At 45.7% G+C, this 18,821-nt stretch overlaps 1 protein-coding gene across 3 annotated transcripts in view; it reads right to left on the bottom strand.

Moving 5' to 3' along the window:
* The window catches only part of RIN2 (Ras and Rab interactor 2), a 106,532-nt gene that overhangs the window by 72,347 nt on the left and 15,364 nt on the right, over positions 1–18,821 (bottom strand). For 2 of the 3 annotated variants that reach the window (XM_048515804.1, XM_048515805.1), the window contains exon 2: positions 2,077–2,163. In XM_048515804.1, the coding sequence (XP_048371761.1) occupies positions 2,077–2,163 (87 nt within the window). Of the gene's footprint in view, positions 1–2,076; positions 2,164–2,293; positions 2,362–18,821 lie in introns of those variants that run through there. The other variant, XM_048515806.1, reaches the window with a different exon arrangement.

The raw sequence follows: 18,821 nt of genomic DNA, 5'->3' as shown, positions 1-18,821 counted from the left end.
TTTGAAGAAATAGGAGTGACCACATGTAGGGTTTTCTTCAGGATCCAAAATATACAGCAGGCATTAATTTTTTAAAAAGTCAAGCTTCTACATCCAACAGAAGCATCATCAAAGTGGGCTGAAAACATTTGGTTAACACATGGAATACAGCTGGCATCGCACTGTTTAAACATTCCCACAATAAATGTATTTGCCGCACACGCACCAGTCTCACACCAATATTTCACGCATCAACACACACGGTAACCTATCTAGGGATCCTAGCCCAATCTGGGGATGTACGTTTAAAGACGTATGGATCTATTCAACATTTTTGATAGGCTGCAGAAACCATTTGTGCTAGACCAGTGTCTATGCAGAAAATTAACTTGTGTTTATTTACAGTAATGGCTGCTATTAGGTTTTAATGGGTTTAAGTTATATTTTTGTACTTACTTGCTGTCGTTGAGAACAGCTATATTGTGAGCCGCCTCGAGCCCTTCGGGGGTGAGGTGGCCTATAAAGCCAGCAAATAAATAAATAAATAACTCACTGACTTAAGTGGAGCTGCTTTTAAGACCTGACCTAACTTTTCACAGGTTCCCAAGAACTGTCCTATTAGCTCATCTTGCATTCCCATCATGAAACAGTTAAAAAAAACAGGGCTAGATCTTTTTGTTTATTTCTCAGTAAGGTATCCTGCACACTGACGGTGCTGTACACACAACAACAACAACAACAACAACAACAACAACAACAACAACAACAACAACAACAACAACAACAACAGAAGGCTTGGATACAGCTGCAACTGTATAACTCCATGCCACCTATTTCTTTAAGCATCTGATTCTCTGGTGTATCGCTTCACTACAGAGTGGCAAAGTTTTACCTACTTATTTGCTTTGTTTATATCCCACCTTTCTCCCTGGTGCCAACCCAAAGCACATGACATCATTCTCCTGTGTCATATGCTCACCCTCTGGGGAAGGTTAGGCTGAGACAGGGGTCTGCAACCTGTGGCTCTCCAGATGTTCATGGACTACAATTCCCATCAGCCCCTGCCAGCATGGCCAATTGGCTCCTAACAAGTAGTTTTCTTCTGCAGCCAATTGGCCATGATGGCAGGGGCTGATGGGAATTGAAGTCCATGAACATCTGGAGAGCCGCAGGTTGCAGACTCCTGGGCTAAGAGTATATAACTGTGTAATTAGCACAAAGTCACTCAAGCAAGTTTCCATGGCAGAGCGTGGATTTGAACCGGGTCTCCCTGATCCTACTCTAGCACTCTAACCACATTGACTTTCCTAAGAATCCTTATAACGGCAAAAGGACAAAACTCGGCACTAGAATCATCATGGCAAATGGTTGAATGCCAGGAACAAGGGCACCGTGAAAGCCTGTTGCTTTCCCCATCTTCAGCCGAATCGTCTCCCATGAAAAGGCAGCGATTGAAATGCCTGGACAGCTCTGCCCGTCCCTCTTGCCAAGCACAGAAGCTCGCTTCAGTCACCACAGCGTAAACTACTATTTCACAACTGAAACTAATTTCAAGAACTTCAGGGAAAAAAGCTGAAAATTTCATGCCTTTAAACACTACACTTTGGAAGTCTTCCAACCCGGAGCAAAAACAAGCAGCACGTTGCAGAAGTGTACGTTCTCTCAAAGAAAGCCTATAAATTGTCCAGAGTCAGAAGAGGTTTGCAAACGGAAATATTTACAGCCGGCTTGTTACTCAACCTTCAGAACAACATCAGAAGTATCGACTAGGCGTGGGGAGGAGGGGGGGACGACACAGGTCCAAACGCACACGTATAACTGGAATTCTTACAGGAAAAATCAATAACACGGCAAGAGGCTTACAAAGGAACATGCTTAATATGCTCCTGATGCAAACCTATCGCTTTCTGCAACATCAGGTTCAAATAAAACACATGGCTTTGTTTACATTGTTCTGTGAAACTTCAAAGCCCTGAACCAAGAGAACCCGATTTCGGCAGTCCCAAAGCCGAGCTTCTTGAGAACAGATCTGTCGCGGGCTCACACACAACAAATACCTCCCCCATCACCAAAATAAGTTGCAGTTTTGCCCCTTACCTTAAAGAAGCTCCCTCGTTCGTCAAGACACTGGGCTTCCATGGTTAAAACTGACATTTTCTCTGGGAAAAATCCAGTGGGCTCCTCCTAGAAGCAGAGACATTTTAATGGTTAGTCCAGCCTGTAGGAAATTCCTTTCTAAGCCACAGAAACAGTCACAACAACAGTTTTGCCAAGACCCCCCCCCCCCCCCAACTCCCTGCCAATTATTTCCTACCAGAGTCTTCGGCATATTCTTTTGGTCTATTCTTTCCTGTGAGCTGCATATAAAGACAAGGCTACCAGCACTTCCCATCCCAAACAATCCCACTAGTTGCTTCTGGTGGATGTTAACAGGCTGATTTTAAAAGAAAGAATGCAAAAAGGACATAATACGTGCTTTGTTTGCTTGACCTCAGCCCAAAGTTCACCCAGAGCAAATATTAGAGGGTCACCACAAACTTCTATTGCAGATTACGGATATAATGAGTTCTCGGGGAAGAAAATGCTTCGGGAAACTAGCACAAAATAAAGTCACTTGAGGTATACGGGAAAAGGACTAAGTGTGGGGCAATTACAGAAAAGTACACTAAACCCCAAACCCAATTTCCATGTCAGCTCATTAAAATACAGAGCTTCTGGGAATGTACAAAGAGCCTTTTCTCTGCCCTTCTATCAGCCTTTACCAGCATCCACAACTGTGGGCTCACAGTGGTTTAGAGTGATGTATACAGATCTCCTTTGAGTCTCCAAACGGACAAAGATGTGTTTTGGCAACTGTGCCAGGTCCAGCTATAAAATGCAAAATACAGGTTCACGCAGCCTCAGTTTGCCCTGGGGCCATGCACAAAAGGAAGAGAGATTTAAGCGGTCAACCTTCACTTGGTAACACTAGCCAAAATCGCTCTTTGCTTTAACATTGGTACTTTAAAAGGGGGGAAACTCTTGAGTTTTTAGAACGATACTTTCCCCTCCTTGAATGCTAGTAGGGTACAGCTGGTTTTGATCAGCAAAACCAAGCTGAGTTGAAGGGGTTAAACCCCATCTCCCTTCCCTACGTGGCCCAGAGGCCAAGAGAGGCAGCATGAGCCTGCAATTTACATTTTATAGTTAACAGTCACACAATCTTGTTTTTGCCTTTAGACACTCCAAGTTGAGCACACTGTGCGGATCAAATTCTACACCAAACTATTTTTCCTTCCCCCCTCACAACAAACACCCTGTGAGGTAGGTGGGGCTGAGAGAGCTCAGAACTGTGACTAGCCCAAGGTCGCCCAGCTGGCGGAGGGCACAGGCTAATCGGAATTCCTCGGATAAGCCTCCCCAGCTCAGGTGGCGGAGCGGGAAATCAAACCCGGTTCCTCCAGATTAGAGTACACCTGCTCTTGACCCCTACGCCACTGCTGCTCTCTCCTTCCCACAAAGGGGTTCAGATTGGGGGAAATGATGGGCAAAGGCTAGACAGATACAGGTCCCAAATCAGCAATAAGACAACATACAGGCACAGATGACAGGCCTTCAGACATCCCAGCAACTGCCTGGGAAAAAGGCACTTAGGAGTGAAGGGCTGGCGTGAGGGGTCTGGAATCTCAGGGGAAAACTGGGGATATGGCAGAACCTGCTTTTGGCTAGCAATAAGCTGATCGGCCGCCAAAGATAACTATGCAAGACTAATACTTGTGCTCTAAAGACAGTTCCACCAAATCTATACCCAAATAGGGACGCAGGAAAAAATATAACCCTCTGCTGTCAAAACTTGCAGCGGGAAAGTCTACTGGAGCCGAACAGGTTTAGTACACCTTCCATCTCAGGTTCACACACAATGTGGGGTTGCTACAAGACAGCCCTGAAAGAACTTCCATGCACCACAACGATTTTGCACTACAAAGTCCATTCACACGGGATAGGCCCAGTGGTGGGATCCAAAATTTTTAGTAACAAGTTCCCTTGGAGGTGGGATTCAAACAGTGGCGTAGCGCCAATGGGGCTGGACGGGGCACGACGGGGGCGTGGCTGGGCATTCCGGGGGTGGGGCATTAATAATTTCTCTGTTCTCTGGGTAGTAACCAGTGGCATAGCGCCCAGCGGGTGGCATCTTGCACCGGGAGTGTGGTGTGGCGGGGGCATTCCGGGGCGAGGGCGTGGCAGGGGCACAGGTGCAGTTCCCCCTCGCTATGGCTCTGGTAGGAGCCTTGGGCTTCCTCGGTGGCTCCCCATCCAAATACTAACCAGGTTTGGCCCTGCTGAGCTTCTGAGATCTAACCACATCAGGCTAATCTGGACTATCAAGATCAGGGCATATATGAAGATTACGAAGTATATGTGAGCTTTATATTTATTATTGAACCTATACACAAAAAGTAATCCCTGAAAATAAGCTCTATCCCAAATCACTATAATACCCTGTTTCCCCAAATATAAGACATCCCCAGAACATAAGACGTAGTAGAGGTTTTGCTGAAGTGCGAAATATAAGCCATCCCCCAAAAGTAAGACGTAGCAAAGTTTTTGTTTGGAAGCATTTCCGACGAACAGAACACAGAAAAATAAGACATCCCCTCAAAATAAGACATAGCGCATCTTTGGGAGCAAAAATTAATATAAGACACTGTCTTATATTCGGGGAAACACGGTACCTTCCAGGTATAGCAAGAAACATTTATTTTGACAGACAGGAGTGCATTCCCTCCTCAGAAAGGTTATATTCTATATCTGGTCCACAAATTCTTGGCCTGAATAAATAGCATTTTAAAAAATCTGGATCTTGGCAAACTACACTTCTTTTGCAATTAAGAACATAAGAACATAAGAACAAGCCAGCTGGATCAGACCAAAGTCCACCTAGTCCAGCTCTCTGCTACTCGCAGTGGCCCACCAGGTGCCTTTGGGAGCTCACCTGCAGGATGTGGAAGCAATGGCCTTAAGAACATAAGAAGGAGCCAGCTGGATCAGACCAGAGGCCATCTAGTCCAGCTCTCTGCTACTCGCAGTGGCCCACCAGGGTGCCTTTGGGAGCTCACCTGCAGGATGTGGAAGCAATGGCCTTAAGAACATAAGAAGGAGCCAGCTGGATCAGACCAGAGGCCATCTAGTCCAGCTCTCTGCTACTCGCAGTGGCCCACCAGGTGCCTTTGGGAGCTCACCTGCAGGATGTGGAAGCAATGGCCTTAAGAATATAAGAAGGAGCCAGCTGGATCAGACCAGAGGCCATCTAGTCCAGCTCTCTGCTACTCGCAGTGGCCCACCAGGTACCTTTGGGAGCTCACCTGCAGGATGTGGAAGCAATGGCCTTAAGAACATAAGAAGGAGCCAGCTGGATCAGACCAGAGGCCATCTAGTCCAGCTCTCTGCTACTCGCAGTGGCCCACCAGGTGCCTTTGGGAGCTCACCTGCAGGATGTGGAAGCAATGGCCTTAAGAACATAAGAAGGAGCCAGCTGGATCAGACCAGAGGCCATCTAGTCCAGCTCTCTGCTACTCGCAGTGGCCCACCAGGTGCCTTTGGGAGCTCACCTGCAGGATGTGGAAGCAATGGCCTTAAGAACATAAGAAGGAGCCAGCTGGATCAGACCAGAGGCCATCTAGTCCAGCTCTCTGCTACTCACAGTGGCCCACCAGGTGCCATTGGGAGCTCACCTGCAGGATGTGGAAGCAATGGCCTTAAGAACATAAGAAGGAGCCAGCTGGATCAGACCAGAGGCCATCTAGTCCAGCTCTCTGCTACTCACAGTGGCCCACCAGGTGCCTTTGGGAGCTCACGTGCAGGAGGTGAACGCAATGGCCTTCTTTTATTTCTTTTTATTTCTTTTTCAGAGGTCAGCTGAAAACCTAGTTCAAGCAGCCCACTGATATGGCTAAAGACAGGATTACCTTGAAATTTAGAGGTCAAAATCCAGGAACTGTTGCTAGTGCCAGTACTTAACACAGATCTCTTAATTCAAAAGTTGCCTTGTGTTACTCCAGCTGTAGCCACAAACAAAGTACGGGATTTGTATGTGGCGGGGGGAGGGGAAAGCCCCAACTTCCGTAAGCAGAGCAAAAAGGGATTTTGTTCATTCTCACAGGGTGGAACAGGACAACATGTACAGACTCGCTGGAAGCCGAGCACAGCGCAGAGCAACACGGAGACTGCTCTTTGCCTACATGGCCTTCTGCGCATTTTATGCACGGCTTTCTGAACATGTATATTTTTTATTAAAAGATTCAACAATGAGCGAAACTGATGGATCAGGAAAGCAATTGTGATTAATTAAGGCCAATGGCAAAAAAGTTACCGTATATACTTGCATATAAGTCGACTTTTTCAGCACATTTTTGTGCTGAAAAAGCCCCCCCCCCCCTCGACTTATACGCGAGTGAGGTGTATTTTAAAAAATATTTAAGGGTTTTTACTGTCGGCCTCCAGGGGGCGCAGTTTTTAGGCTAGCGGCACCAAAATTTCAGGCTATCATCAGGTGACGCTCCTGATGATACCAACCGGGTTTGGTAAAGTTTGGTTCAGGGGGTCCAAAGTTATGGACCCCCAAAGGAGATGCCCCCATCCCCCATTGTTTCCAATGGGAGCTAATACCCTGTTTCTGCAAATATAAGACATCCCCTGAAAATAAGACGTAGTAGAGGTTTTGCTGAAGTGCAAAATATAAGGCATCCCCAAAAGTAAGACATAGCAAAGTTTTTGTTTGGAAGCATGCCCGACGAACAGAACACAGAAAAATAAGACATCCCCTGAAAATCAGACATAGCGCATCTTTGGGAGGGGCAAAAAATTAATATAAGACACTGTCTTATTTTCGGGGAAACACAGCAGTAGATGGGGCAACCCTTTTGAGGGTCCATAACTTTGGACCCCCTGAACCAAACTTCAGCAAACCTGGGTGACATCATCAGGAGGGTCTCCTAAAGATACTCTGAAATGTTGGTACTGTTAACATAAACATTCCTCCCCTTACAGGCACGCTCACATTTTCCCCAGATTCTCCCTTTAAATCACCCCCCCCCTTCTGAGTGGATTTAAAGGGAGAATCAGGGCTTACCAGTAGCTGCTGCATTTCCCACCCTCGACTAATACGCGAGTCAATAAGTTTTCCCAGTTTTATGTGGTAAAATTAGGTGCCTCGACTTATATGCGGGTCGACTTATACACAAGTATATACGGTAATAAAAATAGAGTATATATACAGATCTGACAGTGTTCAATTTGTATCATTAAGCGAACACAGGCAGAATTTTTTCTTAAAAATAGACTGATTCTGCACGTGTGTGCCCTGTGCCCCTGCCATGCCCCTGCCACGCCCCTGCACTGGCGCGCACCCGGGGCAAGATGCCCCCGCCCCCTGGGTGCAATGTCACTGCTGGGATCCCTGTGGCATGAAGTAGCACAGTTTGCACAGGAAATGCAGGGTTTCCATGCACAGCCGAGAACCCCCCCCCCCCCAGAATCCATACACACACCCCAGGAATACCCCCCCACCTACCAAAACAACACGGCAGTGGCCTATTAGAGAATCCACTGTAACCGCAGCAACCTGGGGAATCCACCATAATGGTGGACAGAAGGGGGTGGGAATAGAACCCTTCCTGCTTGCCGTAGTTCATACGGGGAAGCAGGAAGCATCTAAAACCCCAGTTAAAGGAGGAAAAGTTGCTAATTCTTGAGGTTCTACTCCAGGTTTAGGCAAATATAACAGGACAGAAGCGTTTGGGGGCCGAGTTCTGTGGGAACTTCTTCCACATAATGCTTTTTAAAAGGGCCTGAACCGGTTATATGTGGCCTGTGCAAAATCACCCATACTGAACTGCTATGCAGTATTTCAACAAAAATGATGGGTCTCTGGAAGCTGAAGAGTAGGAACGTCATGCTGTAAAACACCGGAATAAATGCATAAATATAAGGTTGAGATCTGGCCCTCAAGCTCCATCTCACAACCTCCATGTCCAAGTTCCTGTTTGGAAAAGAATCCAGGCATGGTCCAGGTCATTCCAAAAGTGTGTGAATATGTGGGGGGGGGGGGGGGATTTTTTTTCTCAAGCAAGCAGAACTTTGAACATGTGGCTTTAATCTCTCCTCCACCGACTGATTTATTTCTGCACATCATGACCACAGAGGTGCTGAGGCATGGATTTAAAAAAAAAAAGATGGAGAATTTCTGCTCCCATTTCTCCTTATTGCCTACAGATTCTACCAACATCACAACACTATTTCAGATACTGGTTTGATAGTTTCTATGCAACCATCATGGCAACCTGTGTTCAGGCAGCTACACTAACCATAGTTCATTTAAACAAACCACAGTTTCATGTTATGTCTGAACTCAGGGTTCTTTATTGTTGAACACAGCCCAAGAACTTAAAATGCCCTGCATTAAATTATATCTACTCCTCAAGAGCATAACTTTCATTTTACAGAACTGGACAACAGTTCCATTTCATACTTTACTTTAAACCAGTGGTTCTCAACCTGGGGGTTGGGACCCCTTTGGGGGTCGAACAGCCCTTTCACAGGGGTCGCCTAAGACTCTCTGCATCAGTGTTCTCCATCTGTAAAATGGATAAATGTTAGGGTTGGGGCAGTGGTGGGATCCAAAAATTTTAGTAACAGGTTCCCATGGTGGTAGGATTCAAAATGTGGCGTAGTGCCAATGGGGCTGGGCGGGGCATGATGGGGGCGTGGCCAGGCATTCCAGGGTGGGGCATTCCTGGGCAGGGCTGTGGCAAGGACGCAGCTGCTGTGTTGGTCCTTGGGCGGGAAACGAATGCACGCAGGCGCAGGCTGCCACGCACTCCGGTGCACCTCCTGCTAGACTGCTTCAAGTTCTGCGTGCTGCTGCTGAGAGGAGGGGCGTAACTAAGGCAAAAATCACGCAGCAAAATCACCAATTAGTAACCCCCTCTCGGCACACACAAATAATTAGTAACCTACTCTCAGGAACCTGTGAGAACCTGCTGGATTCCACCTCTGGGTTGGGGGTCACCACAACATGAGGAACTGTATTAAAGGGTCACGGCATTAGGAAGGTTGAGAACCACTGCTTTGAACCCTAAATACAATTTACACTATCTACTGCTTATAGTGTTCTGCTGATGTTCTTCAGACATTGATATAGTCCTGTTTGTGCATAAGCGCAAATAAACAACATCCATTATAGCTAAAAAATATCCTAGTGAACTTAATCCAATCCTCTATTTTCTAAAAAAAATGAAAGTTGAACCATAACTGCTTGAACTATAAACAGGAAGATTCCCGCAAAGATACATTTGCAAGGAGAAATATTACATCGCCAACGTCTGTAGCTACAGCCCTCCTGGGACGTCCTTTTCACAACCTTTCCCATTTCTGTTAGGCAACAGACTTGCTGCGGGTGTTTCAACAAAAGCCTACGCACTACATTGGTTACACTGGAATCGAGTTTAAAGTTGGCAAAGCTTTATGCATTCAATCACGACACAAGAAAAAGTATTCAGAAACAGAAAAACAGCACTTTAAAGGACAGAATGCAAGGAGAACCAGCCCAGGGTGCTTTCAGGCCTAGAGCGGAAACGATAAGAGTTGGCTATCAATCAGAGAATTCCCGCCTCAGATCTCGCCTCTGCCTTGAACTCACTGGGTGGTCTGAGCAAGCCATATTCTCTCCTAGTCCCAGCTCTCTCCCATCTATAACATGGTGATAAAAATAAAACATTTTATTATTACAAGGGGTTTTTTTTTTAAATACACACATAAAGTGGCTTACAATATTAAAAGCTACACGACACGTTTAAAAGAGATAGCAGCCATTAAAAAACCCATAAAGATCAGGAACAGATTTAATTAAAAAACTGAATTGTTTGTTTATACGAGGCATATTGCTTTCAGCATTTTAAAATGTATTCCATAAATAGTAAATAGCTTATTAAAAACAGTGAAAACCAAAAATAGTAAATAGCTTATTAAAAACAGTGAAAACCAAATCCATTTATGACTGGGACAAAGTGCATTATTAAAATAAATTTGTTTACACAGCAGTCAATTTCCAGCTACATAAAGAAAGATCATTACTATTATAGTGACAGCGCAGTCCGAAACAGAGTTACACCCCTCGAAGACCACTGAAGTCAATGGACTGAGAAGGATATCATGCCGCACAGAACTGCATTTTGGATTACTGGTCATCTGCAGTCCAAGACAGGGCCAGTTTTCAGACAATGAAAACCAGAAAGCTAGATGGGGAAAAATATGTACATACGGGAAATGTGGAGAGTTCACTCACTTATTGGACGTGTGCTAACACGATACACTACAGACATCTGTCACTGGTTCCGCAATGTTCTATGGTTAACATTGCTATGTCCCAGGTGGGTCACCTGTGGAGGGTGGAGGTGGAGTTGCCAGTTCCAGATTGGGAAACCTCTGGAGATTTGGCGATGGAGCCCAAGGAGGACATGAACTTTATTGGAGTACAATACACAGAGTCCACTCTTGCACAGGTGTCAAACTCACGGCCCTCCAGATGTTATGGACTACAGTTCCCAACATCCCCTGCCAGCATGATGCTGGCAGGGGGTGATGGGAACTGTAGTCCATAACATCTGGAGGGCCGGAGTCTGACACCAATGCTCCAAAGCATCCATTTCCTCCAGGGGAAACTGATCTCTGTAGTCTGGAGAAGAGCTGTAATTCTAGGAGAATCCCAAAAATCCCCCCTGGAGGCTGGCATCTCTAGGCCCAGGCACTTGGGATGTTGCTATGGAGTGAAGCCATTAGTTCTACCTATCAGGCATCATTGAACTGTTTTGTCCCTACTTCCTGGTTCTTTGTTGATAGAAGATGATGGCTGGATGGGAACTTAAAACAAGGCCCAACGGCGTACAAGTTCCCTGCCCACATTCTTCATGTGTCCTTTGCTCAAGTGGTTTCTCTTTTAAAAAAGGGTTGCCTCCATGGGTGCATCAATTCACAAAGTAAAATGTAAAGGCACATTCATAAAGTGACTTAAAACCCAATCCAGAAGGGAGGGGGGCAGTGGTGGGATCCAAAAATTTTAGTAACAGGTTCCCTCGCCAGCCCCCCCCCTCAGCAAAGGGGGCAGAGGCGTACTTAGGCAAACCTGAGCCCTGGGCAAAACCTGAGTTGGATGTCCCCCCCCCCATGGGCAGCCACCCCACCACGACCCCCCCCCCCCAAATTTTTTGCACCAGGTCATTTCTAAATCATCATCACATTATAGAAAAGGCCCCAACTCACAAATCTGAACACAGCAATGGTGAAACACACAGGTTCTTTGATAGAGACTGGTGAGATAAAAGGTACGAAAGGCTGAGAAACCATGAATTGCAGTACCTGAAAGGGATTAACCCTGTTCAGGGAGTTACGTTATTAGCCGCAATTGCTATATGGAACCTTCACATTCAAAGGCAGTATGCCTCTCGGGGAGGCGAGGGCGGGGAGATGGGAAAGCGGACCCAATTAGTAACCCCCTCTCGGCACACACAAATAATTAGTAACCCACTCTCGGGAACTGGTGAGAACCTGCTGGATCCCACCTCTGGAGGGGGGAGCTCTGTGGCAGTGCCACGGCATCTTCACAGGGGTTTGCGTCAGTGCAGAAAGGAGGGAAGTTGAAAAACCCTCCTGCTGCCCAAATAGCTCCACAAACTAAACAAGGGCCCCTTCCACACAGGCAAAATAATGCGTTTCCAAACCACTTTCACAACTGTTTGCAAGTGGATTGTGCTATTCCGCACAGCTTCAAAGAGAAAGCAGTTTGAAAGTGCATTATTCTGCATGTGCGGAATAAGCCAAGCTTACACCACACTTTCCAGTGTTGTAAGTCTGCAGCCGCGGAGCAGTCCATTTCCAGGCTGGAAGCCCAGTGAAAGATGACTAAATTCGGCTCAACTCTTAGGAATGCCCCTGACCCACCCACCCCCTCTGTGCCAGGGTGTTCTGCCATGCCAGCATAGCTTTTGAGCGGTGGCCTCTTCTACGTGGAGCTGTGAGGTGCCCACTGGCCAGCATCTTTGCTCTCTCCCAGCACAGGTGCTACCTATGCCAGGTAGAGTGGGCAAACACACCAGCACGGTTCTGCACCACTCCCACGAGGCATTCCTACCCCACCCTACCCCCCGCCACAATCTAAATTGGCCCTCAATCATTTGAGAGCAATTGTTCATTTTTTTCATGTCTGTCGGGAAAAGGTTCTAACAAACATGGTTTTACCACAGAATTTCAGGCAGTTCCTAGAGGTGTCACTTCACGTTCCAGAAGTTTTCCTTTAAGTGGTGTCATGCCATTGTCCGTGCTGCTGTTCCTTTAATGCCCCCAGACCCCCGTCTCCGGCTGGCTGCCAAGCCCTGCCCATATTACTTTTTGCTCTCCTTTCCTCATGACAAGTGAAAAAACCAGCTGTTTTACCTCAGAACTTTACTTAAACTGAGAGAGAAAACATATACATTATATACACAGTATCACATATAATAGTTACATGCATGGCTCATGGTTTGTTACAGTTTGGTTGTGTTAATAGTCAGAGCACATTTATATATCATTTGGTTTAAGAAGTATACAGAGCACAGAGAAACATCTTTTCACTTAGTCAGGCGGTCTCAGAGAGTGTGTGAGGGAACAGAATACTATCAATGGATTTTAACTGTCACCTTTAGAATGTTTGTGCAGCTTCCCAGAATTCCATGCTGTTTGTGCTCTGCTGCATGCAAGCAAGGCTGGAAATTCCAACAGATTCTGCCTCCACCCACACACAATTTTTTCCTACCCTCTCCGCTGCCCCTTTATATGTCCATTGTCTTTAAAAGTTGACTTGCAGAGTTGTTAGTTTTCAAGAAATTTTGAAACCCTGGGGAGAGGGATCTTTTCCATGAAAAGGAAATTTTTTTTACTTCTTTACCAACGTGAAATGTATTATTTGTAACTTAGCATATCAAATTGTATTATGGGTTTCTGAAAAGGAATATGCAACTTACTGTCTGGCTAAAGTCCCCAATTATTTCTCTTTGAATGTTGTTTGCAGAAAGTAAGAACCTCATGTCTTACTGATTTCTACACTACAGATAAGACCTAGAACAGGATTTCTGTGGGTGGAAACACCTATGGAACAGGACTTTTGCCGCACAGGTCTTCTGTGGCAGCTCAAAATGCCTCACCAAAATCTGCAGGATTTCAGGAGAGTACCTTGTGTTGCCACAGGGAGCAGCAGTGGTTATATGCAAAAGGCAGAAATTCTTGCAACTACAGTGCGACATCTGATTGGATGTTCTGAGAATGTTGCTGATATCTTTGGAAGGTCAACACTGGTGGTGTAGCGTCAATGGGGTGGGGTGGGGTGGGGGCGCGATGCTCCAGGCACACACCGGTGCGGGGGCATAGTGTGGCGGGGGCGTGCCCCGGGCGCAGTTCCCCTCGCTGTACCCCTGGTCAATATAAAGTTAAACAATGCTCAGTTCAGCTACTTATGAAATTGACAAGCGACAAACTCAAAATAGTTATTGTGGAGAAGGAGAGAGAATGTCTGTTGAGGGCCCTGTGAACTAAATACGCAGAATTACGGAAAGTGTACTTAACTGTACTTAATTATTAATCAGATACTGTTTGCCGACGTCAACACGTCAGAGGTGGTTAGCACTTGTTGGGCTGAATTAAATGGGAACAATAACTCCTACTCTCCTTGTCAAAGGTCCTTTGATAAGCTTCTAACAGTTTCCTTTTAATAAAGGAAGTACAGAGCCTGCAAAAAAACAAAACACACAGTTCAACCTCCCAGTACTATCTAATTCTTACTTACATATTGGCCATGGTGGCAGGGGCTGATGGGAATTGTAGTCCATGAACATCTGGAGAGCCGCAGGTTGCAGACCCCCTGGTCCAGAGCAACAGTTTCAGTATATTACTCTGATCTGGATTTCCCTTCTTGCATACGCTCAGTCCCACAAGGAAATGCCACTACAATGCCATTATCTTTAACCAACAACAACCCTACCAGGCCATGGGCCTTCTAAGAGCACACATATCTCACATTCAGTGCAAGAAGCAGAGAAGGCCAGTGTGTTAGTAAACAGAAAGTCAGCGTGGTGTAGTGTTAAGAGTGGTGGACTCTAATCTGGAGAACTGGGTCTGATTCCTGACTCCTTCACATGAGTGGCAAACTCTTATCTGGTGATCTGGATTTGTTTCCCCCTTCTTCCACATGAAGCCGGCTGGGTGACCTTGGGCTAGTTACAGTTCTTCAGAACTCTCTCAGTCCCACCTACTTCTCAATGTTTCTGATGTGGGGAAGGTGTTTGTAAGGGAAGGAGTTTGTAAGTCGCTTTACGGTTAAGAAAAGCAGGGTATAAACCCAAACTCTTCTCTTCTTCTCTTTTAGTTGAATAGGCCAAAGAAAGAGATAAAATAATTCAACTCCCTTTAGAAGAAGAAGAAGAAGAGTTTGGATTTATATCCCCCCTTTCTCTCCTGCAGGAGGCTCAAAGGGGCTGACAATCTCCTTGCCCTTCCCCCCTCACAACAAACACCCTGTGAGGTGGGTGGGGCTGAGAGAGCTCCGAGAAGCTGTGACTAGCCCAAGGTCACCCAGCTGGCGTGTGTGGGAGTGTACAGGCTAATCTGAATTCCTCAGATAAGCCTCCACAACTCAAGCGGCAGAGCTGGGAATCAAACCCGGTTCCTCCAGATCAGAGTGCACCTGCTCTTAGCCAGTGCTCTTAGCCACTACGCCACTGCTGCACAGCGGTTCTCAACCTGTGGGTCGCGACCCCTTTGGGGGGTCAAACGACCCTTTCACAGGGGTCGCCTAAGACCATCAGAAAAGACATATTTCGGTCTTAGGAACTAAGACACAAATAATCTTATGATTGGGGGTCACCACAACATGAGGAACTGTATTAAAGGGTCGCGGCATTGGGAAGGTTGAGAACCACTGCTTTAGCAAGACAATATAATGCAATTACAACATGGACTGTGCAGGATGAACCACAAAGTGGTCTGGTTTCTTCAAGTTCACCATGTCTGATCACCAGGAAATGAAAGACAGTGAACTTCGTGAGAGCCCATTCATACGTCTAAAGCATAGGTGTCAAACTCGCAGCCCTCCAGATGTTATGGACTACAGTTCGCATCATCCCCTGCCAGATGATGGGAACTGTAGTCCATAACATCTGGAGGGCCACGAGTTTGACACCTGTGGTCTAAAGTGCCAAAAGAGGAGCTCTGGTTTCATTGCTTTTACTTCCAACATTACCTAGGAAACTGGATCCACAGGCGACAGCTGGATCCAGGAAGACTAAACATACTTCTCCACCCTCCCTAAAGGAAACTGGCAAGCCCTGTGTTGAAAATGAGACACACACACACAAAATGTTGTGAGTTCTTGGTTTGCACAATGCACAGCTCCACGAGAAGACAGCTCGTGTGAATGCACAGAGAGAAAAGCAGTGGCCAAATATATCTATCGACTGTTCCTCCCTTAAAAATGGAGCTGAGGTTTTGCAGTAGAGTTTCCAAATACCCACCTCATGTTTACATCCTGCCAAAGACCATCTTTCTCCTCTGGATATTCGTACTCAGAATTCACAACACGTCTGCTTCTTTTGCCTCTTGTATCCACCACAATGCTGGGGGGAAGAATTAGAACTAATAAAAGGCAACATGTCTTCACGCAACGTGTGACTGGTATTTGGAATATGCTGCCACAGGCAGGAGGTGGTGATGGCCACTAACCTGGCTTGCTTTAAAAAGGGTTTGGACAGATTGATGGAGAAGTCGATCTATGGCTACCAATCTTGATCCTCCTTGATCTGAGATTGCAAATGCCTTAGCAGACCAGGTGCTTGGGAGCAGGAGCAGCAGCAGGCCATTGCTTTCACATCCTGCCTGTGAGCTCCCAAAGGCACCTGGTGGGCCACTGCGAGTAGCAGAGAGCTGGACTAGATGGACTCTGGTCTCATCCAACAGGCTCTTTCTGATGTTCTTACAATTTCCTAAATTCAATTGTAAATCTTTAACCTTCTTTGTTGCTGATTATCCAACATTTCATACAATCTATCATTAAATGACTACTTTTGTCTTGGATTGGTATCCATGCCCCTGCCTCGGTGCCACCGTCAGCTCCTTTCCACAGGTCACATAAGACCAGTAAACAGGTTTCTGCCCCGAACCACCAAAAAAGACAGGCAGACAACCAGAAAAGTAGGACCATGCCAAAGGACCACACACTTACTTGAGTAGAATGATAAAGATACACCCAGTGTTTGGCTATCAGACTATTGTATTATTGTATTGTATTATTTGATTTATATACCGCCCTCCCCCGAAGGGCTCAGGGAGGGGATAATTGCTCCCTTATTAATTATAGTGCCTTTACATATAAGCAGAAACAGTTGCATTAGAATTTGCCAAAGAAAGGTATTCCTGCCTTAGACCCTCAGTCACATCAATCAGATTTCAACTACCTCAAGTTGTCAATACAACAACCTTTATTAGGCATATTAAAATAGGCTCCAGAGCACTACAGACATTTCTGAAGTACAAATCAAACGTACATTCAAAACACAGATAGATAAACTGTATCTAGCATTGCCTCAAGTTGTCCATGAAAGCCTAATATCCTGGATCAGACCAAACAGGGCATTCAAACATATCCACTCTCTAACCATTTGTTCTTGTTTGAGCTTCCCCTAGTACAGGGGTGGCCAACCTATGGCACCCCAGATGCTGGCAGGGGCTGATGGGAATTGCAGTCCATGAACATCTGGAGTGCCATAGGTTGGCCACCCCTGCCCTAGTACCTTAGGCTACACCCAAGTCCGTTACAAACCTCACCCTTCTGTACATAAGAACATAAGAACTAGCCTGCTGGATCAGACCAGAGTCCATCTAGTCCAGCTCTCTGCTACTTGCAGTGGCCCACCAGGTGCCTTTGGGAGCTCACGGGCAGGAGGTGAAAGCAATGGCCTTCTGCTGCTGCTGCTCCTGAGCACCTGGTCTGCTAAGGCATTTGCAGTCTCAGATCAAGGAGGATCAAGATTGGTAGCCATAGATCGACTTCTCCTCCATAAATCTGTCCAAGCCCTTTTTAAAGCTATTAAAGTACTATGTATTATCCCCTCCCTTTGTCCATGCTTTGAAAGGAACTCGTTTGCTTTTAAATTCTGCTGCTCACCCTATCAGGGACTACAATTGGTCCCTCAAGCATATTCTGACTTAGTATTCTCTGTCTGATGTGCAATCTTATTGGCTTCAAGCAACCTGTCTTTGTGTAGCAGCTGCTTAAGTCCCTGTGTGCCATGATGACACGCAGATTTGGTATTTTCCTCTATTGGATTATTTGCTGCCTGGATACTTTGACCCCTCCATGCTTCGGAAAGCAGGCCTATGCTAGTATGTGCGCAAATGAGCACGCCGTGGTCATCTTTACTTCCTATGTTGTATTTTCTTTGGTTTCCTACCTTTCGTCCTAAGTGAAATAACTTGCATATGTTTGTATTCTTGAAATGTGTGGCTCTTTGTAGAGCTTTCAAGTCCTGGGTGCTTTTGACTGTTTGAGTTCCTGATTTAGCAACCCAGAGTTCATAGTTCCCTCCACAGTGACCTTTATTCTTGGTTTCAGCTTATTCAGACCACAGTGTTCCTGCCAAGGCTACAGCGGCCCTTAAGCCATTCAGTCAAAGATGCCTTGCTTCCTTTGGGATGGTCACCACTTAGATTTGAATAACAGCATTATCAAATCATTCCACTCCAAATTCTTGCACAAATTATTCGGCGTGCCAAACTGCATCCTGTACGCAGTCTTATGTTTAGAATCTGGCCAATATTCTATAGAGGCCACTATTTGGCTAATCGTTATAAAATTCTGGTTAAATATTCACTACCGAAGCTCCAGAAACCCATTGACCCAACTTACCTTGAGTGAACTCCACCATTCAAAATGGTGCACAATAGTTACAGCAAAGATCGGGGAACTGGGTTATGACAGTGACTCCTTCAATATGCTAACCTTTACTGAAACTTTTGCCCTCATTAAAGAGAGGCTGTTAGCAATGGACTATCAACAACTGCAGAGCTTGGCAAATAAATCTTGTTCACCAACAAATATGTCAATTCCTTTCACGCAGGGATACCCAGCCTATTATATTACAGCGCTCACAAATCCCATACACAGGAGAGCCTATATGCTGGCTAGATTTAACATCATGCCATCTCCGCTACATAGAGGAAGACTTAAAGGTCTTCCAAGCGATAAGAGATTCTGTACCTGTAGCATAGGACAGCTGGATTCCATCCCACACATTCTCCTGAACTGCTTATTATACCAAGAACTCCGATCCAGTCTGTTATCCCAAGCTATAGACTCTATGATTGATTATACTGAATCGAATAGCGTGGATTCTGCTTTTAAATTGTCAGGATTTTCATTGTTGCCTTATAGTGGCAAAGTTTTTGTCAGAAGTTTGTAAACTGAATGTTTGACCAGCCAGCGAGAAGTTTTTTACTATTCACTTTTTAACTTCCAAGGACACAGCATTTTTTTTTTATACTGAAGTAGCCGTATATGCCAATAAAGGCTTATTGAATTGATTGACTGACTTAGATTTGAGGGTATCTTTAAACCAAATCCCAAGTCAGCCACTCCTTAGATGCAGAGGAAAGGAATGGATTTCTGCCTTACTCTCAAGTTGCCTGGTGTGAATACAGACTGGAGAGGTGGGTTACTAATCATGGATGGTAACACTATTACTTAATGGGCATTCCCCAGATTGGAGTCCAGTTTGTTCTTATGCCCA

Source organism: Sphaerodactylus townsendi, linkage group LG14 (genome assembly GCF_021028975.2).
Source record: "Sphaerodactylus townsendi isolate TG3544 linkage group LG14, MPM_Stown_v2.3, whole genome shotgun sequence".
Lineage (NCBI taxonomy): Eukaryota > Metazoa > Chordata > Lepidosauria > Squamata > Sphaerodactylidae > Sphaerodactylus > Sphaerodactylus townsendi.
The sequence above is the reverse complement of the archived record's forward strand: the minus strand, read 5'-3'. Positions and strand labels throughout refer to the sequence as shown.